Source organism: Grammomys surdaster, unplaced genomic scaffold, assembly GCF_004785775.1.
Source record: "Grammomys surdaster isolate TR1022 unplaced genomic scaffold, NIH_TR_1.0 125996, whole genome shotgun sequence".
Taxonomy (NCBI): domain Eukaryota; kingdom Metazoa; phylum Chordata; class Mammalia; order Rodentia; family Muridae; genus Grammomys; species Grammomys surdaster.
Window position 1 is genome coordinate 4810748 of NW_021620812.1, and position 19224 is coordinate 4829971.

At 41.4% G+C, this 19224-nt stretch overlaps 1 protein-coding gene across 1 annotated transcript in view; it reads right to left on the minus strand.

The window, feature by feature from the left end:
• Tnni3k (TNNI3 interacting kinase) overlaps positions 1 to 19224 on the minus strand; it is a 253119-nt gene that overhangs the window by 154735 nt on the left and 79160 nt on the right. Inside the window, exon 11 of the mRNA XM_028754295.1 lies at positions 19015 to 19164. Coding sequence (XP_028610128.1) covers positions 19015 to 19164 — 150 coding nt within the window. The remainder of the gene's footprint in view (positions 1 to 19014; positions 19165 to 19224) is intronic.

The window sequence follows — 19224 nt, forward strand, 5'->3', positions numbered from 1 at the left end:
TCTGAGTTGGGAACGAACATGACATGATCTGTTCACAAACTAAAGAAGGCATGTGTGAAGCAGGGCCAATGAGAATGAGGGTGATGAATCCAGGCAGGGAGCGTTGAGAAGAACACTGGATAAAAAGAAGGCACCAAGCTACTAGAGTATGAATGTGAAGAATGTGAAGTGAGCAGATTTCCCAGAGACTGCATGAAAAGCTATGTGGGAGGACCTTCCAGCTTTCTTTCTTTCCTTCTTTCTTTCTTTCCTTCTCTCTCTCTCTCTCTCTCTCTCTCTCTCTCTCTCTTTCTTTCTTTCTCTCTTTCTTTTTTGTTTGTCTGTTTTTGTTTTTCTAGACAGGGTTTCCCTGTGTAGCCCTAGCTGTCCTGGAACTCACTCTGTAGACCAGGCTGGCCTTGAAATCAGAAATTTGCCTGCCTCTGCCTCCCAAGTTCTGGGATTAAAGGCATGTGTCACCACTGCTCAGCATCCTGGTAGCTTTCTAATGAGTACCTTGGTGGTACTGATGAGACTTAAGGGACCACTTATGTAGAGCTTACAAAGACAGGATTAAAGTAGGTCATTTCAAAACCATTAGTTCTCAGGAATGGAAGGATATGCCTTACTTTACTTAAAAAGGAAAAAAAAAGAGCAGCCTTCAAGAAAACCAGTTAGGCTGCCTTTTGCCCTTCTCCTGTTTCTCTACCTCTAGACCCAATCCTACAGTCTGGTCCCTAGCATTGCAATATTACATCAGTGGTAGCCTTCCCCTCTACATTTACATCTTCTGTGTATCCCATGGAACATCCCTCCTAACCTCTATCTGACTACTTCTCCAGAAGGCACCACCTGATAACCGAAGAACCACTCCTGCCAGGGCACCAAGTAGGCTAAAGGGAAGACCCATGCCTGTCCTCCTTCTTCTGAGGGCCAATCTCCTCAGTCTTTTTACCAACTCTATAGCTGGAAAACTTCTGTGGTCTTGCTTTCTTCTCTGACTCTATCACCCAGTAGATCACAAGACTTTCTTCTCCAACCTTTCATCCCTCAACTCATTCTAATCTCCAACACCAGCAGGAATTCTCTGTGAACACACCAGTTAAACAGAATGAGAAAACAAGCAACACACAGCCATCACACTCTCAGAAAATCCAAAGAGAAAACAGATACCATGGAACAAAACTTCTATCCAATGAAGACCAACCTAGTAGTCATCAACTAGAATTTTAATCATTTCAACCACAGATACAGAAACATCAGGAAAACACAACAGCCAGGATATTATTTCTCCACTAAAGCACAGCTGTTCTACCTTAACAGGCCCTTAATATTTCAACATAGCTGAAAGACAAGAAAAATACTTTAAAACAGTCTTGAAAATATGATAGAGGTCTTTAAAGAGGAAATTAGTAAATACAAAATCCAGAAAAGCACAGACAGACAGTGTAAAGAAATAAAGAAAACTGTTAAGACATGAAATTGGAAATGTAATTAATAAAGAAAACCCAAACTGAAGGAATTCTTGAAATGAAAAGTTATGAACTCAAACTGGAACCACAGAAGCAAGCTTTATCTGCAGATTATAGGATGTGGAAGAGAGAATCTCAGACATTGAAGATACAGTAGAAGTAATAGACACATCAGTCAAAGAAAATGGCAAATGCAGAAAAGGCCTTTGACAAAACGAGACAGCCCTTCATAACAAAAGTCATAGAGATATCAAGGTTACAAGGGAAATACCTAAATATAATAAAAACTATTTATAGTAAGCATAAAGCCAACATCAAATTAAACGAGGAGAAATTCAAAGCAATTACACTAAAATCAGGAAGAAGAGAAGATTATCTACTCTCTTCATATCTATTCAATATAGTACTTGAAGTCTTAACTAGAGCAAGACAGCTGAAGAATATCAAGGAGATAGAAATTAGAAAAGAAGTTAAAGTATCATTATTTGTATATGATATGATAGTATACATGAATGACCCTAAAAATTCTACCAGTGAACTTCTACAACTAACAAAGTGTTTCAGAGAAATGGCTGGATACAAGACCAACTCAAAAATACTAGTAGCCCTTCTATATATAAATGACAACACTCAGCGAAAGAAATCAGGGAAACAACACCTTTAACAATAGTCTCAAACAGTGTATCTTGGGAGTTACTCTAACCAAGCAAGTGAAAGACTTGTATGATAAAACTTCAAGTTCAAACAGAAGATGGAAAGATCGTCTATGTCTATGATCTGATAGGATTAACATAGTAAAAATGGACACCCTACCAAAGGCAATCTACAGATTCAATGCTAATCCCCATCAAAATTTTAACAAAATTCTTTATACACAATCTCCTATTTTAAGTTGTATAACAGAACTATAGTAATAAAAGCATCATGTTATTGGCATAAAACTAGACACACTAATTTATGGAATCAAATTGAGGATCTATATCATATAGACACATGATTTTTGATGAAGAAGCCAGAAATACACAATGGAAAAAGTATCTTGAACAACTGTGTTGGTCAAAATTTAGAAGACTGCACATAGATCCATATTTTATCAAGTTCAAGTGGATCAAAGAGCTTAGTATAAAGCTAGATATACTGAACCTGAGAGAAGAGAAAGCGAGGAATAGCCTTCAACACAGTGGCACGGAAGACGACTTTTGGTACAGAAGGCTAATAGTGCAGGCACTAAGATCAATTATTAAATGGCACCTCATGAAACCAAAAAGCTTCTATGAAACAAAGGACATTGTAAATCCTACAAAGCTGCAGTCTACAAAATGGGAAAATATTTTTATCTACTCCATATTTGACAGAAGACTAACATCCAAAATATATAAAGAACACAAGAAACAAGATACCAAAAAAAAAAAACCAAGTAATTCAATTAGAATCATGGAAGAGATGTAAACAGAGCATTCTCAATAGATCTCAAGTGGCTGAGAAACACTTAGATGTTTGACATGCTTAACCTACAGGGAACTGCAAATCAAAACTACTTTGAAATTTCATTGTATAACTCTCAGAATGCTAAGATCAATAACATAAGTAACAGCTCATGCTGGTGAGGATATGGAGCAAGGGGAACAGCCTGCCATTGCTGATGGTAGTACAAACTCCCAGTGGGGAGCCACTATGGAAATCAACATGGTGGTTCCTCAGACAATTGGAAAGCGATCTACCTCAAGATATAGCTACAGTACTATTGGACATATACAGAAATGTTGCTTGATCCTACCACAAGGACATTTGCTCAACCATATTCTTTGTGGATCTATTCATAAGTGCTCGAAACTGGAAACAACTTAGCTGTTGCTCAGCAGAAGAATAGATAAAGAAAAGGTGGTACATTTATTTATACAATGAAGTATTACTCAGATGTTAAAAAAATAACATCATGAAATTTGCAGGGAAATGAATGGAACTAGAAAAAAAATCATCTTGAGTGAGGTAACTCAAATACAGAAAAATAAATATGGTATGTATTCATTTATAAATGGATATTAGCCATTGAGTAGATAAAAAATGAAGAGGTTAGGTAAAGTGGTCTATCTGTCTATAGGGGGCACAGTGATTTTCCCTGGGAGGGGAAAATAGAACAAATTTCATAGGCAGACTGGGAGTAGGTGGGGACAGGAGGGGAAAATCAGGTAAGGAAAGATATGGTAGAGTGGGAGAGTGGGAGGAACTGTAGGAGGAACTAAGGTGGGAGAAGTAAGGAGAAGAGGAGAAGGAAGATAAGGAGCTAGGAGAGGGAGGAGATGAGAGAGGGGAACATGGAGGTGGATGTTCACGTGTCTCTTGCAAAGGTAGTTGGTATATCTAGGTTGGGTATTGGGTTACACCTCTGATTAAGTGGGCATCTTGTTATTAATCATTACCAAATATATAAAGCCTTTGGATAATCTTAGCATTTAGAGTCTCATTTGTACTGAGCCCGTGTGGTTGGTGGGATGGTCTGGGCAATGCCCAGCCTTGCGGAGACAGCATGGAAGATTGGCAGAGCCATCTCCCATGCTGGCATCTCGTGGGTGGAAGAGCTGGTGTTTCTGGCTGGTCTTTTCTAGCTGTGGCACGCATGTGGCCTCTGGCCACGGAACATGGAGGCTGAGCTAAGCAGAGCCACTGCAGCTTAGATAGTCGGCTTGACCAGTGGCCATTTTAAAATAATTACTGCAACAAGGAATGATGGCTGGGACTTGGGGTCTGGAGGGAAGAGGCATTTGAGGGTAGAATGGACACCTAGAGTAAAGGAAACTTTCAGGAATCTATGAAGGTGATCCCAATGATGTCTCCTTAGTAATGGAGAATACATAGTCTCAACTGGCCATCTTTTATAGGCAAGCAAGGCCTCCAGTGATGGCATAGGGTTACATCCAATTAAGTTGTTGACTAAGAAGACCCCATGGAAATCATCAAGCAACCAAAGCTGCTGCTAAGTCAAAAGATCTTTTTTCTACAAACTGAGAGTGGGACCCCATTGCTGAGGGCAACACCCATACAACTCAATGAATATGGAGAAGTAGATCTGGTGCCTAGCCTGCTTGGAGCCCTCACCCATACATTCTAGTCTCTTTGGTGAGAGAAGATAACTGTGCAGATTACTGAAAGAGAAACATGGACACCAACTCAGCCACAAACTTTTGACCTACAATCTGTCCTTCCTCCATAACATACTAGGGCAGGGTTGGCACAGAGCGTGTGAGAAACCAACCAGTGTCTGATTTGACCTGGTCCACTCCACAGGAAGGAACTCATACCTGACCTGACACTGCTGAGGTGACCAAAAACTAGAATCATGATATCCGAGACTCCTGGAGTAAAACTAAACACTACTGGTCAAACACAAAAAAAATCAAGAAAATTATTCCTAATGATATTATGCCATGCTTATAGACCAATGCCTTGTCCAGTCATCACTGAAGAGGCTTCCTCCCACAGCAGAAGGGAACAGATACAGAAACCCACAGCCAGACATTATGAATAGAGAAAACCTAAATTGGAGGTTTTAGTCAAATCCCTCCTCACAGAGCTCAGTGAAAACAATACAAGATGAGGCAGGAATATTGTAAAAGCTAGAGAACAGAGGGCACCAGAACAACATCCTCAGAATCACCTAATCAAGACTCACGTTAGCTCATAGAGACTGATGTAGCAAGTTTACAGGTCCCCTGTGTGTAAAGAAAGTGAGATTCTTTCTTTCCTGCCAAATCACAGAGTTATATTCTATTCTATACTGATACATAATATAAATTCAACCACTTAAAAATAAAAGTCCATCACAGATTATTTTTGGCAGGTCAAGTTGTCTCAAAGTATAATTATATAAAATAGATATAGTATATATCTATCAGTCTCTCCTGACAGAAAAAATGGGTCTCTGATTCTTTTGCCTGCTCTTGGGTCTCTTCTTTCTGTTAGGTTGCCATGTCCAACTCTAATATAGTAGATTTTTTTCTTCATCTTATTGTATTTTATTTTGTCACATTTTAAAAACTAAAATGCCTTTACCTCCAGCTCTAAAAAGGAAAGAAAATCGTTGGTTAACCATAAAACATAAAGACAGGAAATAAAAATTTACTGGTGATACTTGAAAATGTATAGGAAATTATTTTTGAAATTCTGTAATTATACTTTAAGACATCTTGGCCTGCCAAAATGATCTGTGATGGACTTTTATTTTTAAGTGGATGAATTTATACTATGTATCAGTATAGAATAAAATATAACTCTGTGATTTGGCAGGGAAAAAGGAGTTTCCCTTTCTGAAATCATGTCTGTCCAGATTTTCTTTATGTGTGCATTTAATGACCGATCTAAAAGGCTCTTCACAGATCAAGGAAAGGAAGACCCTTACTTACATTTCCTTCTAGTGACTTTATAGCTTTGTGTCTTACTTTTGTTTCTTGAGCCCATGTTGAGTTCTATTTTGTTCATGGCATAAGATAAAGGTCCATTTTTATTTTCCCACACGTAAAAGAACAAGACCTTAGTCTTTAGATTCTAAATAACAATCTATCTTTGTAAGACAGACGTAAACATTAACTAACACAGCATGTGGTTAAGGAGATGGCTCAGCCCATATACAGCTTGCTTTACCACCCTGAGACCTAAGTTTAGATTACAAGTACGGGGGTAAAGAGCCATGAGTATATCAATAATCCCAGGTCTTGGAAAAAGGAAACAGATGGATCTTTGTCATTCATTGATAAGCCCAAATGGAACCAGTCTCTCTACCCTTCAATTCTGGCTTCTAAAGTGTACTCATAAACCTGAGTTTAATGCCTGCCTCTCAGATCCTAAAAGCCAGCAATGTAGCTGAGTTCTCTTCACACTCCCGTGACCTGACTTCTGCTGTCCTTCTGCACACATAAAGGTTATTGTGGGTCACAAGCGCAGTGGGATAAAGTAGGATAAACTTCTCTTTAAAAGTTGTCCAATAGCAAGTCTCATTCCCCTTTGCCTTGCAAGGCAGCCCATTTGGAGTCTAGGTATGCACCCCTCACCTGGGCCATTTTCTTGCTTCACAGGGTTCCACACAGATGATGCAGTTTGTGAGTTGCAGTGGCCAGCAGCACAAGTGTCCCTTTCCGTGTATCATCCCTTTAGCTTCAGGGTGTAAGGACTGTGGCAACAAAATTCTGTGGCTGTTTAAAGGAGAATGGCCTGCATAGGCTTACGTTTGAATGCTTGGTCCCGGGTTAGTGGAAGTGTTTGAACAGAATTAGATGTGGCCTTGCTGGAGGAAGTGGGCCACTAGGAGTAGGCTTTGAGATTTACAAGGCCTCTGCCAGGTTCAGTCTCTCTCTCTGCCTGCAACTTTCCAATCACATGTGAGTCCTCAGCTACTGCTCCATCACCATGACAGCTGGCCTACTGCCACACTCCCTACCATAGTGATTACAGAATAACCTGCTGAAACTGTAAGCAAGCCTCCAATTAAATGCTTTCCTTTATTAGTTGCCTTTGTCATGGTGCCTCTTCACAGCGATGGAACAGTAACTAAGAAAATATTTTTGGAATTAAATCAGCTTTTCAACTGTCTCTTACTAAATTCAGTTTCGAAAGTTTGACCTTGACCCTATGACCATGCGGGGTTTTGAAAACTCTTCTTTTAATAACTTTATTATTATGTATTTGGATCCAGAAAAATAAAAACAAGAAAGCCAAATCATAATCTGTTTTTATTATTTCTGTTTCTCCTAGGAGACATTCCCCCAACACACACCCCGGAATTTACCCAGGCACAAGAGAGCTTAGTTTACAGCTTACTCCTCCTCATTCCTCTGGGATCCCTCTGTGAACTCACTCTGCTGATGGGAAGAGGACTAGGTGCTCCCTCAGTAGATCAAGATGTAGCAAGGGTGCTCCACCTGTGGATCAAGATGCAGTATGGGTACTCTCCCAGGGGATCAGTGTGTAGCATGGGTGCTCCTCCAGTGGATCAGGATGCAGCATGGGTGCTCCCCCAATGGATCAGGATGCAGCGTGGGTGCTCCCTCAATGGGTCAGGGTCCAGAATGGGTACTGTCCCAGTAGATCAGCATGCAGAATGGATATTCAACAAGTGGATCTGGATGAAGCACAGTTGCTTGCTCAGTGGATCAACGTGCAATATGGGTGTTCCCCAGTGGATCGGGATGCAGGATAGGTGCTCCCAGTGGATCGGGATGCACAAGGATGCTCCCCAGTAGAACAAGGTGCAGCATGGATGCTCCCCAGTAGATCAGGATGCAGTATGGGTGTTTCCCCAGTGGATTGGGATGCAACATTGGTGCTCCCCAGTGGATTGGGATACAGCATGGGTGCTCCCCAGTGGATCAGGACGCAGTATAGGTGCTCACCAGCCGATCAGGGCCCACCATGGGTGCTCCCCCAGTGGATCATAGTGTAGCATGAGTGCTCCCCCAGTGTATGAGGGTGTAGCATGAGTGCTCCCCCAGTAGATCAGGGTGAAGCATGAGTGCTTCCCCCGTAGATCAGGGTGAAGCATAGGTGCTTCCCCAGTGTATCAGTGTGTAGCACGGGTGCTCCTCCAGTGGATCGGGATGTTGCACAGTTGCCCGCCCAGTTGATCAGGACCAGCATCCTGAATCCTGACTGTCTGAGAGAGCAGCTGAACACACCCTTCATGTTCCTCTCATTGTAAAAGCTCTCTTGGCTCCACTTGCTCTGAGTAGTTTTAATTTCCTGCCAGTATGGTGGCACTATTTTCTGGCATTTTCTTTGGAATAATTTCTGTCTAGAGCCTAATGAGTGCCTGAGTTCTGGCTGGTGATAAGGGAGAGGCTGCCAGGGAGGTGCCTAGAGGCTCCTTCTGCTCTGCAGGGCTGCTCTGCCTCATCTCCTTCCTCCTGCTGACAGCTTTGAAGGCACAAGTGTACGAAAGGCTCCTTTGCTGGAAATGCTCTGACAAGCCCTCAAAAGGAAAGGAAGGAACCACAAGCTCCAGGGCATACTCCCAAGCCTGGTCACAGGGAGAGAAGCAGAAGCATTCGCTTTGGAGTGTCACCGATTGACTCTTAAAGCCAAGGCTTTGACAGTGGACAGGCAGATACTCAAGGCCCACACGTACAGATGTAACCAAGTTTCCACTGGTTAAATAAAATGTATTTCTCCTATAGCTAAGAATTTAGTGTGTACATTCAAGTATCCTAAACAGATGTCAGGTTGCTGTGTTATCAGCTCAATTATAGCAACGTTCTGCATGTTCAGAGCTTCAGTGTCTGTAGAAGGAGGCTTGGCAATCTTGACTTTTTGCTTTTACTGTATTGAGTAGTTATATTACTTTCTAGGTTTGTAAGACTTTAAGTCAGTCTCCAGTGATGTTAGGGTAAAAGCACCGTAATGTATCATGGCCTCAGACCAACTGAGTCTTCATGGCTCTTGAGGAAAAAAGTTTTACCTTCTCATGGCATCTCTGCATCCTTGCCATTTCAACCTAGAGGCAATGGGCAATGTTTCTTCTTCTTGCCTGAGAGTTAGTTAAAGAACTAGGCACGGAGGTCAGCAGAGTGAGGGTAATGATGGCTACATCACCCAGCATCTGGGATTGAGACTGTTTGTATTCAAGACTAAAAGAGACATGAGAATTTGACTAATAAGGCAGGAAAGTGTATGTGTGTCTGTTTGTGTGTATGTGTGTGTGTCTACACACATCAACAGTAAATGTTGGTTGTCATTCATCAGACACTCCCCTTATTTTTTCAGTTCATCCTTGCTCATGTGCCTGGAGCTCACCAAGTAAGATCTGTCAGTTCATAGGCAAGCTCACCACTCTGGGTATGGGCAGCAAGCCTTAGTGAGCCACTTGTCTTTGTCCTCCAGGGCTGGGATCGCAGGTACATACCACTACCTTGCCATTTTAACAGGGGTTCTGGAAATTGCATGCAAATCACTGTGCTTACACGGCAGACACCACACCCATTGAGCCATCTCTCACCCCCAGTTCAGGGAAGTTTTACTGACTTCTTAACGTTTCAGTTTCTCAGATGAGTGAAGGCGCAACCACAGCTCTGTACCAGAGCAACTGACTCAGAGGAACCTGACTCCCAGCGGTGACATATGTGAGGTTTGGCCCAATGTCTCTGTGCACTTCTTATCATACAAAACCTCACTTTTCGGATGCTCTGAGCAGTGGAGTCAGACGGTCACTTCTGAAGTCTGCCCTGCCAGAGTTTCATTACCTGCAGAGGGCCTTGACCCTGCACTGACGATAAGACCAGTGGTGAAAAGAATCCCCAGCTCACTGTGTCTTCCCATGACTCACCTCTGCTGTGAGACCCGTCTGCCCTTTCACTTGCCCCTGCATCACAAAATGAAAATGCCACCAGCTCTTCAGCACTAGTAGGGATTGGAAAGCATAAGCTTTTGCAATGAGATCGTGACCGCTAAGATACCCCACTCTCCTTCCTTTGTTCCTTCCTTCTCCCTGTAGTCACCCTCTCTGATTTCTCTCCCTTTTTGACCAAGTATCACACACTTGTCAGAAGTCAGCTCCCCATTCTACCCACTGAAACCTCTCTGACTGCTCTGTTTTAGATAAGGTCTTTAAGCACATTAATTATTACACATTTTACTCTTACTTTACTGACAGCAATTATATCACTATTTTCCTCTTTTTTGGGAGGGGGTTGCTCTGTCTCCTCATACTAGAACTAAGGCCTTACTCAAGGCATGATGAAGATACTACCTGTGTTTCTCATTGCTCCACCTCAGTTCTTGGCACTGTACCCATTGACTAGCTGTCAATGTATTTCTGTTGAAGGGATAAAGTAATAGGTATAATAAACACACTGCTAAAATCAAGCTTTTCCTTGCTTTTACAGCAATGCTATTTACCAGCAAAGGAAAATAATTGCATGTCTTGTTTATACCATATACATTATTTTAATTTTATTTAGACAAGCTTTAAGGAGAAAAACAAGATGTTGAGAGTGGGTTTCTCAGCCATGTCCCACCATGGCTTGTGGGGTCTAGCTAGGGAGGGGCTATGTGATGAGTTCCAAGCTGAATTTGAAAAGTAGGGTAAGCTAATTAAGCAAAGAGAGGAAAAGATCCTTCTCAGAGTGTATAGAAATGGTAAATGGGGAGTCTTCAAAAGTCTTGTGCTTATTTACTTGAATATGAGGGTTGTCTTAGTTGGCTTTGTCAGTTTGACATAGCTTAAGGTTATGTATGAGGAAAGCCTTAACTGAGGAGTCTAACTCAGATTGGTTTATGGGTATGTCTGCAGAGAACTGCCTTGATCATTAGTGATACAGAAGGACCCGGGTCACCATGAGCAGCACCACTCTAAATGCAGTGGTTCTGGGCTGTACAAGAAAGCTAACTTAGTGAGAAGCTGGAAGCGAGGCAGAGAACAAGCTCCCCAAGTGTCCTGTGGCTTCTGCCTCCTGATTTCTGCTCTGTCTTTCCTATGAACCTCATGAGCAAGGCGTCCTTCATTTGCCTTTCTCTCAACATTCTTATCCTCCAAGCTGCTTCACGGTAGTAGCTCCCTGAGCTTTGAGCACCCAGTGGCTTTCCCAGCCCAGGGTGTAAACACTTCTACAGTCCTTAAATAAAACAGATCAGTCCATCACAGCAACACCCCATGCCTGGCACCAATTCCTCTTCTAGTGTCCTTTCTGTAGCTGTGATAAAGCACTCTAATAAAAAGCATCATGGGGAAAGAAAAGTTTGCTCAACTTCTACTTCTAGGCCACAGCCCATCACTGTGGGATGCCTCCTAAAATGCTAACAGGTCAATTCGACCTAGGCAGTTCCTCAGTTGAGACTTCCCTCTCAGAAGACTCCAGGCTGTGTTGAGTGGAAAATCAAAGCTAACATTGACAGAGACTCAGAAGTTAAGTCAGCTCTCCTTGTAGATGTAGCTTCAGAGTCAAAAGGGTAGCCATGACTAGTATTCCTGAAAACTTCACTCATCAGATGCCCTGTACTGGCTCATGGAACAGATTGTCATATCTAATAGCTCCTTCTTTCGTGGTTTCATTTCAACAAGCATGCCCAGAACTACTTCTGTTAGGAATCAGCCACTGAATTTAAAGTTTCTGTCTTTGTTTTAAAGACTAACAGCCCCAAAATTTGAACTGGTTACACAAAATTAGGATGAAATTAAAAAACATGTATGTATGTGTGTGTGTGTGTATGTGTGTGCATGTGTGTGTGTGTGTACATATATGCTACAAAACAAAACATTCAAATAGCATTTTTGAGGCTGGTTTGCAGGTAAAGCTTTCTCTTAGAGAGAATCCATGTACTTATTCATGAAGGTTAAGTAGAAGTCAAAAATTTGAGGAGTAAAATTTGGTGGAGATGGCCAAGGCATGGGAAAACCTAGGGGAGGAAGACAGAGTGCTAGGTGTGTTGAAGGATGAAAGAGGAGATTCTATTATCATTATATTAACAGATGCTGCTCCTCTGTGTCATTATACAGAACAGTAAATCAGGTTTGGAGCATGCTTGATACAGAGTGGAAACAGAGAAAATGCTAGTGACCTAGTCAATGTGGCAACAGTTGGCACATCACCATTATGACATGAGTAACTGCCCACAATGTTTGCAAAACAGGAGGTGCACTGGGCATGATAACAAGCAGGACTTTGTCCTGTAGGTAGTGTATGCCACTGGAAGCTATTGCATTTTGAATTCCACTTGTTAGACTATAGCTAGAGAAATAGGTGTAAATGATATTAAAAGCAAAATGAGTTGACAAGGTGTTAAAATGAATCAGGCAAGATATAAGCAGGATTTGAACTAACACAATGGTGGCAAAAATAACGAGGAAAGGATAGACTCAAAATATGCTGAAGTGGCATGAGGGGACTTTATTCAAATGGTTCTGTGTGCTGGGGTGAGAAGCCGAGGGGGGAAAGGTCAAATGTACGTGTGTGTGTGTGTGTGTGTGTGTGTATCTGGATTAAATGACACTATGATGGTGCCATCAAATAACAGATCACATGAGGGATGCACCATGGGAGCACATTGATGAGGCTGGTGGCCTTACATTGATCCCACATTCACGTGTTGTCTAGGGAAGGGTCACTTGTGAGTGTGGTCCTCGGGAATTGGCAGGAAGCCGAGTGAAGGCCTCCTTAACAAGGCTTGAAAGTCCCGGCACGGTCAAGAGGGTTATAATGCTCAAAGAGATTTCATTACCATCACACAGCCACACGGGTCAGAATCATAGTTTCCGATTACTTTAATGGTATTTTAAATAGGGATTATCAACTTTTGCCTTGGTCTTGCGGTTTTAATGTTATTATTATGTTTTGAGCAACAAATAAACACGAGTAGTCACATGACCTGGCATGAGCTTTTCTATTTTTAAGTTTTGTATAATGGGCTTATCAGGGACTAAAACTCCCTCAGTAGAGGCTCCAAAGGCCTTCTCCCATACCATAGATAATTATTTCATACATATTAAAGCATAGCACAAATGGTGAAAGACCACCTGCATCTGGGATCTACCATGTTCTAAATATGTCTGGTTCTCAGCTCCTGTCAGAATTCGGTAAAGTCGGTGCTCACTGTTCATCTTATGTTTTAGGATGAAGGCAGAGAGATATTAGATGTTCTTGCACTCATCTCATAATGAGATGGCATGTGTGCTTCACGCTGCCTCACTCACCACCGTGTGGGCAAGAGTTTGACCTCTGCAGTGAGGCAGACTTCCTCTGTCTGTTCTCTGTGAACAGTGGTGTGTCTCAGGCAGGCATGACTTAGCAGATAACCCCCAAATTCTTCATAGTGGAAAGATACCCTCTATTTCAAGGTCTACTTCAGGCACGGTGGCTCGTCCTGGATCCCAGATTTGGCAAGCTGTTGTTAAGAGGACTGCTCTGAGCTCTAGGCTGGCACGGAGTAGAAATTGAGTTCGAGGGTAGTCTAGTCTACAGAATGAGCCTCTGCCTCAATGGACCAAATGAAGGGAAGTAGATTGCTTTGATTGTTGGATCATACATTTATATAAATACACACTACAGATTTGACAAATGTGAGTTTTTGTCTGCCCAGTTTAAGTATCCTAATACTTACAGCAACTGTACTTCAGAAGATATTTGTATATGATGTTTATAATAACAATAAAATCTCTCCACTTAAATGATGGTTAGTACTATTACTTATATTTGAAAGAGTAACTCAATCTGTGAAATGTAGTGAGTATAGAAATCCACACAGGTTTAAAATTCCACCTCAAGTTTCCATTAGCTCTTCCTTTCGCTCCCCATTGCTCCAGGTCCACCCTAGCAAGCCACCCCAGGCTTGTAAAACAAGTGCGTGTGCCCTCTAGCTGCCTTAGAATGTTGCATGGAAGCTGCCTGAAGACCTCAGGATACATCAGTGAAAGTTTCCAGAATGGTTCATGAATCTGTCACTTCTTACCTCTGTCCCTCCTCACCTTCATCCCCGAGCTACTTTCTATGGGCTACAATCTATAGAAAATCATGACTACAAGATTTCATTACTCTGTTAGAGAGGACGTGGTAGCACACTTACTATAAATAATTCACGTCACGCTCCCCTTGTCAGAAGGAATAAACAAAGCATGTATCTCAGAACAGGAGCCTTGAGTTTTATTGTTTTGTTCACTTACTCCTAATTCTCCAACCCCAGCTTCCTGTCACTGTGAATTATGGCACCTCTGCTGCATATAAATATTGCATTGCGGGTAATTAAATATTGGGGTAGGAGCTTCTGTAAATTACTTTAACTTGTGTTGGCACTGAAGCCAATCAACAGTTTCTAGTTCTGTTTCTAGTTTGGGTTATTTTCTGACCCTGAACAGCCTGACATAAAAGAGTGCTCTCCTTTGTCCAAGGCAGCCTTTTCAGATCTAACTGCCTGACATGCCAGAGAGCTACGGGTTCAATTCTAATTGGCTGAGATCTTTTCATTTAGCAGTTTCATCTTTAATGAATGGTGTCAGATTATGTGCAGATCTTTACAATGGGTTTTCCATACTGCTTCTTAGGGCAGAGGATTTGAACATAACCAGGCTGGTGGCTATTTCATCAGGACAATTTAAAATTGATTCATACAACTCCTTTGTTCCCTAGGGGAAGGGCAGTGCAAATCCAAGAGAGACTGCTATCCTTTCCTTTACTTTCAGGAAGAATTGTAGAGAAAGGAGGAGGAACACTCTAAATACAGTAAAATTGGGTCTTGGTGAAGTCTAGCAAAACATGGCTACTTTTCAATCAGTAGATCTCAGTGCAGAACTGAAGTCATCAGGGAACATCTTCCCAAGATTAATTTTGGTCTTTCTGTGTTAGAAGGTTCATGTGAATAGACCGCATCCTTCCTGCATGGTCCCACAAAACCAGTGTGAATCAACTTTTCAGGGCATATTCGAGAAGTACAACTTAATATTTTAGACCCTTAAAGCACCTCTCAAGTTACTGCAACAGAATAGTGGAGTGAAAGTTGGCTAAAATTTAGCTTGGGTAAGATAAAATGTCTGCTTTAGAGTCATCAAGATATAGACAGCATTGAGAAGCTATTCTATTCTGAGTGTAGTCTCAGATGAGATAGTCAGAATGGGTGCCCAGGGTTGTGTCATTGCCACATGATGCTGTCATCCACAAAGGCCATGCTTGGGAATTGTACAACTGTGGTACAGAAACATCACAAAATAATCTCTCATAGTGTTTGGAGTATGTTGGGGTTTTGTGTTGGGCCATATTCTTAAATACCAGGATCATACTCCCCTAACTAATATAAACGTCCTTTCAAACAGAGAGACCCTGTCTGTGAAGTTCCTGCCTAGCTTTTCTTTCCTAGGATAAGGCGGGGTCCCTGTTAAACCAGAATGATGTCATTCTGAAATCTCTTCTGTTCTGTAGAGAGAGAATTCTTCATGGACCTTGCAGTTTCCTCAACTTCCTCTTCATTGCGTTTTAAAGCCATCAATTAGCTTGGTGATCCCCTCTCCAAGGGACAAAAGAGAGCATATTTTTATTGAAAACAAACAGAAACTTCTTCCCACTGACAGTATTAACAAGGTTGTGTCAGTCTTCCCAGAGCACATGAAAACATTGCCAGAGAATGGTAGCAACAATGGCCTGACACGGTTTGCCCCAGAACATATGCAGACAATCCATCTGTCTCCTGGGCGCCAACATTCAGTTTGTTAAAGTTCACAGTAATTATAGAAATCCATGCTGGTGCCTGGCGCATCAGTAGGACAAAAAGATAAGAGACAGGACTAGTGCTAGAGAATGGCCAGCCCCACTGAAGTACAGGGTTTCTGCTGTCCTTTGCTAAGGAGGCGGCACCATGATGCTATGATTCACTGTTTTGTGAGGAGTGGATTCCAAAGAAAAATAAAAATAAAATAAATAAAGCCAAAGTTAGACTATCAGTCTCAATCAACTAAAGACAAGCAAAGTGAATCTCTGTGAACAGCTAGCTGCAGCAGCACCTTCAGAGCTGCTACCTCGAGACAAATGCTGAGTAGATGCTGGTCCACTAAAGCGCACAGCCCTTGAGAAAGGCTGTCTGAGCATGCGTGAACTAATGTGATGGGCGAAGCAAAAGGAACCTGAGGCCTCCCAAGCTTTAAACTGTGGAAGATTTCCCAACTTAAAGATAGAGCTACTTAGAGCTTTTTAACACAAAGTAGACAGCTTTGATACCTTATGGAAGTACATTTATATCCATCAAGAGACACACTGTACACTCAAAAGTGAGTTCTAAAAGCTGATAGCTTAAATGTGTCTAAATGCCCATTGGATAGAATAAATAGAATGAGTTGTGATACTACCTCAAAACCTTTCACTAAGCAGAGATATGAAAAGGGGTCTATAGCTGCCTGCAGAGAAATGGGTTGATCTTACAAATCATTGGCCAGCAGGAATCTGATACAATGAAATATACCATAACACATGTCCATTAGTCAGAGAAAGAGGCTGTGGCCGCTCCCTGGGGGAAGGGATTAAAAGAGATTATCAGGACTGTTTCTGGGTCTTGGGTGCTGTAAATTTTTTTCATTTGGGTTCTGGGTGGGTGTAAGATTCCGCTGAGCTATGTGGATGCTGCTTGTGCCAGGCTATAAAGTGTTTGCTGTTTCGCCATGATTTTATTGACTCTCCTGTATAAAGGTAATCCCACATCGTTTTCTCACTAGCGATCTTCAAGCTTGTGCATTTTTCTCTCTCTGTTTCTAAGCTTACAGTAGTTCCGTATTTCATCCTTCAAACTCCATGTCTCTTGTCGTTAATGGACTTCACCCTATTCAGGCACAAAACATTCTAGATCAACACTGTAGCTGAGACAGCCTACCGGTTGGTAATTTGTTTGTCAGTGAGATGTTTAAGGATTCTCACATTTTAAAAAAATGAGATACTTATTTTTATATACACTTTACATGTCTTAATGTTAAAAAAGGAAATCAGAATAGAGGATTAAATAGGGAGGGCAATGGAAGAGATGTGCAAATGAGGGAATCTGGCAAAGGACAAGGCAAGCTAAAGGCCATTAGGAAAATTATATGGAAGCTAAATTATCTACATGTATGGAAGGGATCTGAATAAAATCACTAAATACACATCTCATGCCACCAAGTAAAACCTCGACTGCCAGAGACTTGTAATATCTTGTTGAGGTGTTGGCCAATATCACAGCTTATCACCAAGGCTATTGGGTATTTTGCATGGCATGGTAAGGTCATACAGGTGAAGACAATACTGATTAGTGTCATCCAACTTGGAGAAATCAAGCTATTGCCCAACTAGAAGCTTCAGATTTCTGACCTGCATTCATGGTGTTTTAAGATACTCCACTGGAGGAGAAAGGTAATCATCAATTCACCCACCTACAAACCCTGTGACATGTCTGCAAGATATATTGGCTCGGTAGTGGTACAAATGTTATAGGAGTAATCAATCACATTTTGATTAGATTTAAGATCCATTCTGTGACATGGAACCCATACATGACACTGCTTAAGTGACCAGGAATCTGATGGTAGATGGATCATGGGCTCAGGGAAACCTCAGTACTGTCATTCTGCTAAAGGGGACATGGTAATAAAATATTTCCCCATAACATACTGCTATACACATGGATTGGTGCCTTTCGTGCACTCACAGAAGCTTCTTGATGAAGTAGATTGAAATTAAGACACACCCACAAGCTGGATAATGTAGAGTGAGAGATTTGAGTATGGACTGACATGTATTCATCAAGCCCCTTGCCTCACATCTCTGGCATCTATTCAGAAAAGGGGATAGAAAGATTGTAAAAACCCAGAAGTGAGGGGTGATTCCAAGGAAACAGTATCTTGCAGACACAAAAGAATGGACACACATATGTCATTCAGAAATGATCTCAGATCACACAAGACCTGCACAGGTTCATGCCAGCCAGGGTCCCAGAACTTAGAAAGGGAAGTGAACACAGGGTTCTACCCCTAACCAAGAAGCTATTTACAATTGACACAGAGTAGCAAAGGGAAATGAGTTTTCACCAATGGAGTATCTTTGGGTTTATCAGGCATATTCCAAGATAGACCTCATGCTGTTTACTGCCTGCCAACCGCTGTGCATGACATAAAGTTCTCATGAGTGTTAGGTAAACACTGTTAGTGTGTGCAAACAGCCCTTTGGGTTCCACCAGACCAAAAGCTAAGAATGGCATCACATCACATTGGACACTTAGAGATGTCCTTGCATGTCTATAACAAGTCTATCTGATGTTTTCACCAATGTATTTGACAGCATGTCATAGTTTATGACTTTATTTTGTTCCATTGCTACAGAAACTTCATGAAATTATTACTATATTGGAATATGGTATTGTGATAACCTAAATCTCTGTTTCTGGGTCATGGTTGCTCAATTTAGCTCTGGAAAAAAAACTCCTATTCCTTTTAAGGTGAGAGATGTGTGTTTTGTGTCATCTCTCACTTGCTTTATAACACAGAAATTCTTAGCAGGGTTTAAACTGGTGTACATACATAGACACATACATATATACATACATACATGCACTCATACACACAAAAATACACATATATACACATACATATGTAAACACATGAATACCTATATATACATACATAAATGCATATACATACATACATACATACAAAAATACTCATATATACACATACATACGTAAACACATGAATACCTATATATACATACATAAATGCATATACATACATACATACATGCATACATACATACATACAAAGATCAACATTTTCTCTAAGATATAAAAACCAAATATAGATCACTCTGCTGTGGTTGCCTATCTCTGTCTTGATCTCTAGAGCTAAGAATTACAGCAGCCCAGTCCTTTTTCAGCCTCAATGCTGACAGTACATCAGCTCATTTGCAGCCTAAAAGTTGCTTTCCCTAATAATGGCCCAGTGGACTCTTTGATCCAAGTCCCCAGAGCCTTATACACAATCGACAGAGGAAGTGGGAGGGTTCATGTCACGTAAGCAAAGAAATTAACATAATCTATGCACACGGTTCAATGTGTCGCTACAGAGATGCGATGATTAAAAACATACCTTTCTCATAAGCCCACATCAAACATGTCTGATCTTCTTTTTCACCACTAGACCTGCTGGGATCACAAGCCACTAGATTCATATCTGCACCATTATCCAGTAGGAACTGAACCAGGCGGATATGACCGTGGTAGCAAGCCGAGTGTAGTCCTGTGATGGAAAAGAACAAAAGAAGGAAAAGAAGAAAGAAGAAAAGATGCTTTGATGTCA